Source organism: Emys orbicularis, chromosome 3 (assembly GCF_028017835.1).
Source record: "Emys orbicularis isolate rEmyOrb1 chromosome 3, rEmyOrb1.hap1, whole genome shotgun sequence".
In the NCBI taxonomy this organism is placed as follows: Eukaryota; Metazoa; Chordata; order Testudines; family Emydidae; genus Emys; species Emys orbicularis.
Window position 1 is genome coordinate 133,154,192 of NC_088685.1, and position 12,011 is coordinate 133,166,202.

The window sequence follows — 12,011 nt, forward strand, 5'->3', positions numbered from 1 at the left end:
AGCGCTTGCTTCAACTCTTTGGTTGAAGTGGGTAAGGCCTGGGAGGCAAACTCCATCCTTGAACTTGCAAAGCAGCTCTTCTATGGGCATTACTCCATCCTGTGAGCTGCTCTCCTGCACCAGTTGCAGGGGGAGTCCACTATATCTAGTAGACCTTCCCCCCCCTGTCCTGGCATACCTTCCTGATGACAAGTTCTACTAACAAGGAGGTGTGGTGACCTCCCCCCCCACATGCAGCCCCTTCAACACTCATCTCCCCCAAACTCTGCAGAGAGCCTAAGCATACCCTCTTAACTGGGGTGAAATCTGTACTGTCTGTGCTGAGAATTCCGTATTACTAACAAAACTCAGGGCTGGGTAATCTTCTCAGAGGCAGCAGCATTTGCCACTGAGAACATCCATGGGTTGTGGATAGGAGAACAGCATTCATATATGAAGGCTAGGTGTGATATAAGCAGGGAGACCTGTTGAATAAGCAATCATGGACAATCTGATGCCGGTACTAACAGGGCATGGTGGAGCAGCAGATGAAACTGCTGCCCCTATAAAATACCACAAAAGCCCAAAGATGGCATTGGACATGGTGAACATAGGCCACCATTAAATAAACTAGCAGCCAATCCTAACCACTGCCAGAAAGAATTCTGAAAAGACATATGAACCCTAAACAGTCAACGGCATTTGCTCACAGAAGATAGTTGGGGGGTCAGTGTGAAACAGTACTCCCTAGTAACTCACCACCAGATGTGGAAAGCTGCATAATTAAATCTGCAATGTAGCCTTGTAATCTGACTGGCAATCAGCATTGCCTTGTACCCAAGCAGGACCATGTAAAATAGACTAATGGGTGCAGTGATGTGGGTAACTGGTTATCCTGTATAATATCAGCTACTGGAAAATTACACAGTTCCTTGAGATCCTAGGTAAGAGAATAACATCTTTCTGCAGACACATTGCTTTCTAAGCACACAGCAACTTGATTCTGGAGCTCCACTGCTCTACAGCCAAAATGCTTCTGAAATAAATGTAGTCAAACTTTACTAATTCTGGGTCACTGAGAACGAAAATGATGCTTAAAATTGTTGATTGGCTCTAGTTTTCAAGATATGCTATTGGGTCAGTATATACGACCCTTGACTTGGGAATGGTGGAGGATAAGTGAGTTATAAAGGGAAGGGATCTCAATTTAAACCAGAAATGACTAAAATACATCTTTGACTGGATCTATGAATAAATCTATGACTGGGTTTGGACAGTACTTGCTTTTTAGCCAAAACAATGAATGATGCAATCTGAAGCTGGTATTGCGTCATACATGATATGAATTGCATCATGTTATTCCTAGAAGTCATGGATGATGCAATCATAACGAAGCTTACATCACTCTGCTGAACAAATTGCCCTATATCAGCTCTAGAAATCACACAGTGTCGTGCTCTCTTATTTGTCAGTGTTTGATTTTGCAAAGGGACACATTTCTGTTTAACCAAATTGAGCAGAGATGCCTCGTACTTGTGTGAACAGTGCAGATAACTTCTGCTATGTTTGTGGTGAAGTGACTTTTGCATCACAAAAGCGCAGTATAACCACTATGGTTAAGAAAGCCTATCACCTTTATTTTGGCTGCAAAATTGGAGACCAGGACAAGAGGTGGGCCCCCCACATATGCTGCAACACTTGTGCAACAAATATTTGCCAGTGGTTGAACAGGAAAAGGAAATCTATGCCTTTTGCAGTGCCAATGATTTGGAGAGAGCCAACAGATCATACCAGCAATTGTTACTTCTGCATGGTGCCTCCAATTGGGAAAGGTGTGTCAAAGAAGAAAAAGTGGACTGTGCATTATCCAAACATTCCATCAGCTATACGCCCAGTACCCCACGGAGAAGGACTGCCGGTTCCTGATGCACCAGAATCATTCTCACTTGAGTCAGACGAGGAAGAGGAAGAGGATGAAACTTCTGGTCCTGAACCATCAATGTCACAGGACCCACATTTTCTCCCATCCTCCTCCTCTGAACCACACCTCATAACACAAGGTGAACTGAATGACCTTGGCAGGGATTTGGAACTACCCAAGAGTAAGGCAGAGCTGTTGGGCTCCAGACTACAGCAGTGGAATCTCCTGGCAGGTGATGTTAGGGTTTCCATGTTCCGTGACCGTCAAAAGGATCTTGTCCCATTCTTCTTCATGGAAGGTGATCTTGTAGCCTGCAACAACATCGATGGTGTGATGGCAGCCCTCAACATCGTTCACGATCCAGATGAGTGGAGACTGTTCATTGATTCATCGAAGACGAGTCTTAAAGCTGTTTTACTGCATAATGGCAATGTTTTCCATCAATTCCAGTTGGTCATGCAGTCCATATGAAGGAAACCTATGACAACATGAAACAACTTTTGAGGTGCATAAACTATGACCAACATCAGTGGCAGCTTTGTGGCGATTTGAAGGTTGTTGCTCTCTTGCTTGGTCTGCAGACTGGATACACAAAGTACTGCTGTTTTCTCTGCGAATGGGATAGTCGTGCAAGAGATTCCCACTACATCAAGAAAGATTGGCCACTCCGACAGTCATTGGAGCCTGGGAGGAAAAGTGTTCAGCATCCACCACTTGTTGAATCAAGGAAGATTTTGTTACCACCCTTACACATCAAGCTGGGTCTGATGAAGAACTTTGTCAAGGCCATTGACAAAACACAAGCAGCTTTCAAGTACCTCCGTGGAAAATTTCCAAGGTTAAGTGAAGCTAAGATAAAGGAAGGTGTCTTTGTTGGTCCTCAGATTCGTGAACTTCTTCAAGATGATACATTTGACCATGCACTGCGTAGCAAGGAAAAGACGGCATGGAAAGCCTTCCAGTTAGTGGCAATAAATTTTCTCGGAAACAACAAGGCAGACAATTACAGGTTGTTGGTGGAAAACCTCCTCAAGGCATACAAAAGCCTTGGTTGCAACATGTCACTAAAGATACATATTTTGCACTCTCATCTAGATTTTTTTCCACCGAACTGTGGAGCAGTGAGCGACGAGCACGGCGAGCGATTTCACCAGGACATTGCAACAATGGAGAAATGCTATCAGGGCAAATGGAGCCCATCAATGCTTGCAGACTATTGCTGGACAGTGACAAGAGATGTTCCATTTAATGAATACAAGAGACAAGCCAAGAAGCGCCGAGTAGACACTGAATAGGACTAAACTATGTACATAATAGTTTTTTGCCTTTTGTTTCATAATCAATTTTATTTATATAACCCTTTTGCTGATTTTTAAAGTGTTACATAAACAGGACAGGTGAAATATTATCATGTAAAGCAACCATAAACACATGAAAAGACCTAGGTTTACAATTTATGATTAAAACTCTACTATCTACACAATATACATAGACATAAAATGTAAAAACTTAAATATCTTAGAAACAGTAGCCAATCAGTTGTTTTAATTGTCATATTTGAATTCAGCACATCAAAATACATAATAAATAGCACATTTTATCTCTGAAGCAGACGACTTCTCAAAAATTGTAGACCAGTGTTATCAGTTAGGATTGCAGGCAAACCAGGAAGAGGAAGAAAGAGAGCCAGCTGCATCACAAACTCTGTCACAATTGCAAAAGATGGAAGGTAGTGGTCAACAACTTCCCTATCAGACTTCTCACTTAAAGATGACTAACAAAACTATATTCCTAATTCCTTTAGTACGCAGAACCTGCCAACAGCTTTAAAGTGTGTTTTTACTATATAAAGTGATTCTGTAAGAATAGCATCCTGGGGAACCATGTTTATTGTGGTTTGTGGATTCAATATAAAATAGATTCAATTTGTAAGGAGAAATACAAGTATTTTATTTCCTAACTGCCAGCACAGCAAACTGGAGTCTGCGAATCAAGCTGCTCAGTCATCATCACCAGTAATAAAGATTTTGCAGTTCCAGTTATGTCCTCAGAGATAACTATGTGACTCCATAGTCTTCAAATGATTATCTCAATTATATTTAATTTATTTTCCTTCACTTTGTTTTATCTTATGCCATCATATTGCTTTTTAAATTAGTTGTAGGTGTGTATATGCCTGTTGGAACAACTGCTACTTTATACCATATTATTCATTAAACACAAGAAAAGCATTTTAAAAGCTCAGTCCTGCAAGGTGCTGAACGTTCTGGCCCCAATCCTGCAATTTTGGAAGCAATCGTGCTTAACTTTAAGTGTGTGCATAGTCTCACTGTAGTCAATGGATCTATTCAGATGATTCAAAAGAGATATATGCTTAGGTGCTTTGCTGGACTGGGGCCAGAGTGCTAGGTCTCCCAAACTCAAGCCCACTCAACCCCCTAGGCTTGATCTCAAGTGGCTAGCCCAAGTAGTCACAAGAGACTCAATATCCACACTGCTATTTTAAGTGTGCTAGTAGCCCCATTAGCTTGAGTCTGGCTACCCAGGCTGGGGGGCTTGCTCCCAGCTGCAGTGTAGACATACTCACAGAGTCAAGCCCTTGCTTATAGGTTTACTTCTTCTTCAGTGGTCATTCTGTTGTGCAAAACAGCTAGTTCCTGTGAACTCTGTGAATCTTAATCCCAGCTGTTTTTGGATCAGTGAAAAAATTAATTTATGGTGTTACAAAATTGTTAACTGTGTGTATCCATATGATGGAGATCATGATGAGTTGGTTTTGAGTCACCATGGCCAGGATCCAAATCTCATTGGATTCAATGGGAATCCTTCCATTAACTTTGATGAGAGGTGGATCAGGCCCCATATATTGGTTATACATAGTGTTCCTTTACATTCATTTGCTGTATTAGGCCTTAGTTACAGCTGGTTTTGTAGTATTTGTTTTACTAGTGCCCAGCTCAGAATGCATTACTTGCTATAGTAAATTGTAACACAACCAGTATAGATTTTACTGTCATAATTATCCAGTAAGTCAGTGGGAAATATTTTACTACAGAATGGTAGCTTTTAAACACCCCTAAAACTATCCTTGAAGTACCCACATGTGCAACCTATAGAGCAGTGGTCCCCAATGCGGTGCCCGTGGGTGCCATGGCGCCCGCCAGGGCATCTATGTGCGCCCGCGTACTGGCCGGCGGCCGAGCATCCGCCGAAATGCCGCTGATGACACCTCTGGATGACGCTGCTTGTCGGTGGCATTTCGGCAGCCACGCCTATTGACATTGCTGCTGCTCGGTGGCATTTCAGCGGATGCTCGTCCGCCGGCCACGGTCCGCAGTGGCTTGTCATCTGGCACCCGCCAGACGAAAAAGGTTGAGGACCACTGCTATAGAGAGTGTGCCCTTTTCCCTCCTCCCATTTTTTCCAGCCTCAGTAGGGTTTGCACTCATATTTCATTAAGGTAGCTCTCATCAGTATGAAACTGACGTGCAGACCTTAGCTATAGATGAATGCAAGCAAAACCGATTGCACATCCTATTTTGGAGGAAGAAGGTGTGATAGAATAGAGATTATGACCCTCATACACCTCAACTCGGTTTAAGGGCCTGTGTGCTTTTCTGTGTCCTTCCTGCTTATCCCACTGATTTCTGTTGCTTGTCACAATCCCCCTCCCGGCGCTCAGCCATTATGTAACAAGCACTGCCACACCCCTGGGACCGAGAGGGATTTCAGTCTCTTCCCATTGTCAATGAAAAGTCTCAGTCGCAAGTTGGACGCGCACGCTGCACTGGGGCTTCTGGGGCGGGTGGGCTTCAGCACCCCTGTCCGCGGACAGCTCCGTGCGCCGCGGGAGCCGAGGGGTGGGAAAGGAAGCGCAGCTCCCGCAAGGCTTCTCTCTGCTAGGGGAAGGAGCGGAAAAACTCCCTCCACTCCTCCAGGGTCTCATCGAGCCGGGGGCGGGGCGGGACTCCTCCCCTCCCGGCGGCGGCTCTCCCAAAGAGGCTCTGTGATTTTAAATGCGCCGAGACCCGCCCCTTCGGGGTGGGGCGTGGGCGGGCCAGGCCGTCCGGGGCTGCCATATAACCCCACCTCTTGGGTGAGGACTGCGGCTATAATTGGCTGGATGTGGTATTTGGAGATGCTGAGCTGGCTCCTTCCCCCCATGTCCCTGCACACACACAGGGGTGGGTTGCGCGGGCGGCAGAGGGAGGCAGGGCTGGGTGGCGGCGGCGGCTCTGCCACTCCCTGCCTCCCTGCCTCGCTGTCCGAGCCGCTCTCGCTGCTGGGCTGCTGCCTGCGGCCGGGCGAGGCGGCGGAGCCGGGCCCCGGGGAGCGGGGGCTGCTGCTGCTGTCGGCGGCGGCGGGGATGATGGCGGAGGGCGGCGGAGGCGGCGGGGGGCCGCGGCGGAAGGCGCTGTCCCTGCTGGAGGCGGCCCGCTCCCGCTACGAGAGCCTGCAGATCTCGGACGACGTGTTCGGGGAATCGGGCCAGGACAGCAGCGGGAACCCCTTCTACAGCACCTCGGCCGACTCCCGCTCCGCCTCCTCCCAGGACGAGGACGAGGAGCAGCTCGCGGCTGCGGAGGGGCCCGGCCCACGGGGCCGGGGGCGCCGTGTCCCCAGGGCGGTGGCGGCGGAGCGGCAGCAGGTTCCCGGCGGCGGCAGCCCCGGCCCCACGGAGGAGGAGGCGGAAGAGGAGGGGGGCTGGACCCCGACCCTGCGAGACGCCCCACCCCCAGACTTCAAGGATAGCTTCGGTAACAGGCGGGCTGGGGAGCGGGGTGGCGCCTGCAGGGGGGAGCCCCCTCCCTCGCCTCGCCGGCTGGGGGTGGGGTGTCTGGGCTGCTGCCTGCGGGGAGAGCAGGGAGCAGAGGGACGGGGCTTTGCGGGTAATGCTCAAGGGGCGGCCCCGGCCGGCAAGCGAGAGAAGCAGGGAAAGTCCCTGCTCCGGCGGGAAGGTTAATGTGGGGGCTGCAGCCAGGGCCTGAGGCTGAGGGCCGGGAGGGCGGGTGCAGCCGGAGGGCACTCTTGCAGTTTGGTCAGAGGCAGGGCAGCTGTCATTGCAGAGAGCCCCGATCGCTCAGCTCCTCGGAGCCCCCTCCCCCTGAAATCAGTGCTCCGCGCTTGGCCCCAGATGTCCCGACCACCAACTATAACTAGCGAGCGGGGTAACGGGCTTAGCAGTGTACGGGAGAAACAGGCTGACTTGCTCATCCCTGGCCTGGCGCCCGAAACCCCCGTAAGGGGAGGCTGGATCTGCAGGGCTAGTTTGAGAGAGCGCGGTCGGTCTGTCGACCTCTGCCACCTGACTGCGCTTTGGCCTCGTTAAACAAATCGCTCCTAGGGCGGATGCTACTGAGCATGTTAGTCACTAGGGAGAGAACAACCCCTTCTCGGGAAGAGCGAGAGCTCGGTTCATCTGCACAAGAGCAGCAGCAGGGTAGGGCTGGCTGTTCAGTCGTTGCCTTTCAGGACGGAGTATATAAATATCTCTCCTGTGCACCGGCTGAAAGCTTTATTTGATTTCATTATGATAAAAGATAGCTCCCCTCTTTCAGGGTACTGGCTTTTTTCATACCTTAGTCATTATAAGGCATGGCTTGTATTTATGCACTAACTGGATAATTGCCTGGACTTAGATGAAATGGTGTCTAACAAGACCCAAGGAGGGCAGGATGTGATTGATCATGAACACTTTGTCCTTTTTCTTCTCCCCTGGTAATTTTGTGATCCTCAGAACAACAGGGCAGGTTATACAATGTATCCTTGGGAATCTCTGCTGCTTTGCTGGAGTTGGAAGCTGGAAATCCTGCTCAGCCTGTGTGTCCTAACGTGTACATGGCCTATGATATTGGGATATGGGAATATTATTACACCCACTTTACAGATGGGAGAAGCTGTGGACCAGAATGATTAAGTGACTTACTCTAGATCACACAAGAAGTCTGTGGCAGCTCTGGGAATAGAACTCTGCTCCCTAACCCTTGTCCTTACCACAAAGCCATCTTCAGCGCTACTCACCACCACATAGGTCTTTGATAAAGTAAATGTTGAGAGCTCACTGAAGTGATCTGATGTATTATGGCAATGCATGGTATGGAGATTTTAATAGAATGATCTGTGTGAGATGTCATGTTATAGTGGTTTATAGGGAGCCATTCCAACATCAGTCCACGGCATTAATGATTATGTTGTGTATGTAGCAAGAAAAAGTCATGTAAAGAAAACTTGCAGAATGTGAAAAATACAGCAATCAAGTAGAGCTCACATATAAACCTATAATATATAGTATTCTGAGATGTTACATTACTCTACTACTAGTAGCTTGTCCAATTTTATATTTGCTAGCCCAACCCCACTGGTTTCTAATTCTTGATTGTCAGGCTTAATTCATTAATGTTGATGAGAAGTATCAGAGAAAAGTCTATAAATATCAAATAAATAAATGAAGATTCAAGAAAAAAAAGTGCACTTCAACAAACCTCCGTATACCACAGTGTGAATTAAAACAGAGCTAGAGGAAGTAATTTTTTTTTTTTTTTTAGCTAGTGTAAAAAGAACCCCAAACAAAGTTAAGCTCCAAATACTATATTACAATAACATTATTTTTGACTGACGTGTTAACTAACAAAAGCAAGAAAGGCTGCTGCTCCCCTGTCTAATCACTGTAAAATATTAATCGCATATTAATATAAAACACTTGCAGGTCTTTAAAGAGAACGCTAGTGGATATCCTGAATTCCTCTAATTCTCAAGCATATCTGAGGACACAATTTGGACCATACTTCTTATGGAGTTAAATAAGGATGAAATAACTTACCATTTAATTTCTTTGCCTTTGCTAGTATATAAATTTGTGTAACTTTAAAGCAGTGAGATGCATTTAATATAGAGATGGGATTGACATTTTTATTGCTTCTTTGAAAAAAGAAAATTAAGTTGACCTATTAACTCATGAGTTCAGATTTCCTTAGAAATGAAGGGGTTGATTTGTTTGAGACAGAAGTGAACACAGAAGTCTTTGGAGCAAGGAGAGTTGGTAATACAGAGACTGTTTCCACCTAGCAGTAGATTTGAGAGAGGTTTCTGCTGCTTCTTACTCTGTTTGTGGCATGATCTGCATACAGTATCTAGAATAGTGATTAGCTTTGGCAAAAACTTGGTCGAATAAGAACATAAGAATGTCCATACTGGGCCAGACCAGTGGTCCATCTAGTCCAGTATCCTGTCTTCCAACAGTGGCTGGTGCCAGATACTTCAGAGGCAATGAACAAAACAGGGCACTTAATCAAAACAGGGCACTGTCATCCAGACCCAGCTTCTGGCAGTCAGAGGTTTAGGGACACCCAGAGCATGGGGTTGCGTCCCTGACCATCTTGGCTAATAGCCATTGGTGGACCTATCCTCCAGGAACTCGTCTAATTCTTTTTTGAACCCAGTTTATACTTTTGACCTTCACAACATCCCTTGGTAATGAGTTCCACAGGTTGACTGTGTAGTGTGAAGAAGTACTTCCTTATGTTTGTTTAAATCTGCTGCCTATTAATTTCATTGGGTGACCCCTGCTTCTCATGTTATGTGAAAGGGTAAATAACACTTCCCTATCACTGTCTCCATGCCATTCATGATTTTATATAACTTTATCATAACCTCTCGGCCAGTCATCTCTTTTCCAAGCTGAAAGGTCCCAATCTTTTTAACCTCTCCTCATATGGAAGCTGTTCCATACTCCTAATAATTTTTGTTGCCATTCTCCGTATTTTTTTCCAATTCTGATAGATCTTTTTTGAGATGCGATGACAAGAATTGCATGCAATGGGCATACCATGGATTTATGTAGTGGCATTATGATATTTATTGTCTTCTTATCTATCCCTTTCCTAATGGTTCCTAGCATTGTTAGCTTTTTTGACTGCTGCTGCACATTGAGTGGATGTTTTCAGAGAACTATCCACAATGACCCCAAGATCTCTTTCTTGAGTGGTAACAGCTAATTTAGACCCCATCATTTTGTATGTATAGTTGGAATTATGTTTTCCAATGTGCATTACTTTGCATTTATCAACAGTGAATTTTATCTGCCACTTTCTTGCCCAGTCACCTAGTTTTGTGAGATCCCTTTGCAACTCTTCACAGTCACCTTTGGACTTAACTATATTGAGTAATTTTGTATCATCTGCAGACTTTGTCAACTCCCTATTTACCTCTTTTTCCAGATCATTTATGAATATGTTGAACAGCCCTGGTCCCAGTACAGATCCTTGTGGGATCTTGCTATTTACTCCTCTCTGCCGTGAAAACTGATCCTTTATTCCTACCCTTTGTTTCATATCTTTTAAGCAGGGACTGATCCAAGAGGCTGCCCATGACTGCCTACTTTGTTTAAGAGCCTTGGTGAGAGACCTTGTCAAAGGCTTTCTGAAAGTCCAAGTACACTAGATCTACTGGATCAGTGGTTCTCAACCAGTGGTCTGCAGCCCCCTGGGGGTCTGCGAGCCCTTTCAGGGGGGCCACAAGACCCCGTGGCTGAAACCCAGTGCCCCCCATGGGCTGAAGCCAGGAGCTGTGGGGCTGAAGCCCTGATTCCTGATGCCCTCGTGTGGGGCTGAAGCCCTGATCCCCAGCGCCCCACGTGGGACTGAAGCTGCGAGCGGTTGGGCTGAATCCCAGGGCCCCGAGCCCTGGCGCTCCCCATGGTGGGGCAGAAACCCTGAGCCCATGGGCAGAGTTGGGAGGCACAGGGGGCATTGTTCTCCCCCCCCCCCAAACTACAGTGCAAGAGCAGGGCAGTCAGGGTAGGGGGCAGCTCCACACACTCCCACGTCCTTCTTTCCCTGCGACTTGGCCAGGTCAGAGGTGGGAAGCCGGAGCTGGGCAGTGCGGAGCAGCTGCTGCTCTGGCTGGTGCCATGGAGCAGGCAGCCGGGGTGTTCCCTCGTCTCCTGCTGGTGCCTGGGGTTGAAGCTGCTCCTCAGCTCCCAGCCCCTTAGCTCATGCAGCTGGTAAGAGCCACCGGGGAAGGGGGACCCAGGTCCATGGCTGGCAGAGCCCTCCTGGAACAGGGACTGCAGGGGCACCCTCCCGGCACACAGCCCCTAGGTACCCCTCTCCCTGCACCCTGAGCTACCCCCTGCCTGCACATAGCCCCAGCTACTCCCCTCCCTGCACCCTGAGCTACCCCCTGCCTGCAACAGCCCCTAGCTACCCCCCCTGCCTGCACCCTGAGCTACCCCCCTGCCTGCACACAGCCCCTGGTTACCCCCTGCCTGCACCCTATGCTACCCCCTTACCCACACACAGCCCCTAGCTACCTGTCTCCTTGCACCCTGAGCTATTTTCAAACTTTTTGTGCTGAGCCCCGCCCTCCCCCTTTGAGTTACAATTTTTGTTTGTACTCCCCACAACCCAGTCTGTCTGGGTTGTGGGGAGTCGGAGTGGAGGTGGTGCAGAAGCCGTTCCATACCCCTAATAATTTTTGTTGCCCTTTTCTGAACCTTTTCCAATTCCAATCTATCTTTTTTGAGATGGGGCGACCACATCTGCATGCAGAATTCAAGATGTGGGCATACCAAGGGTTTATATAGAGGCAACATTATATTTTCTGTCTTATTATCTATCCCTTTCTTAATGATGCCCAACATTCTGTTTGCTTTTTTGACTGCCGCTGCACATTGAGTGGATGTTTTCAGAGAACTATCCACAATGACTCCAAAACCTCTTTCTTGACAGCTAATTTAGACCCCATCATTTTGTATGTATAGTTGGGATTATGTTTTCCAATGTGCATTACTTTGCATTTATCAGCATTGAATTTCATCTTCCATTTTGTTGCCCAGTCACCTATTTTTGAGAGATCCTTTCGTAGCTCTTCGCAGTCTGCCTGGGACTTAACTATCTTGAGTAGTTTTGTATCATCTGCAAATTTTGCCACCTCACGGTTTACCCCTTTTTCCAGACCATTTATGAATATGTTGAATAGGACTGGTCCTGTTCAAAAAAAGAAATCGTTGCCATCAGTGCTAGCCTTTCTTCTCCTCCTTGCCTCTGCCCACTTGTTCTCCTCATAAGATACACCCATATGCACATGCCCAAAGATGTTAGTTAAAATGATA

General features: G+C 47.2%; 1 protein-coding gene across 1 annotated transcript in view; it reads left to right on the forward strand.

The window, feature by feature from the left end:
* The first annotated feature begins 6,269 nt into the window (after positions 1–6,269).
* The window catches only part of PGBD5 (piggyBac transposable element derived 5), an 82,929-nt gene continuing 77,187 nt past the window's right edge, over positions 6,270–12,011 (forward strand). The window contains exons 1-2 of the mRNA XM_065402147.1: positions 6,270–6,548; positions 6,585–6,657. Of these exons, the coding sequence (XP_065258219.1) occupies positions 6,270–6,548; positions 6,585–6,657 (352 nt within the window). The remainder of the gene's footprint in view (positions 6,549–6,584; positions 6,658–12,011) is intronic.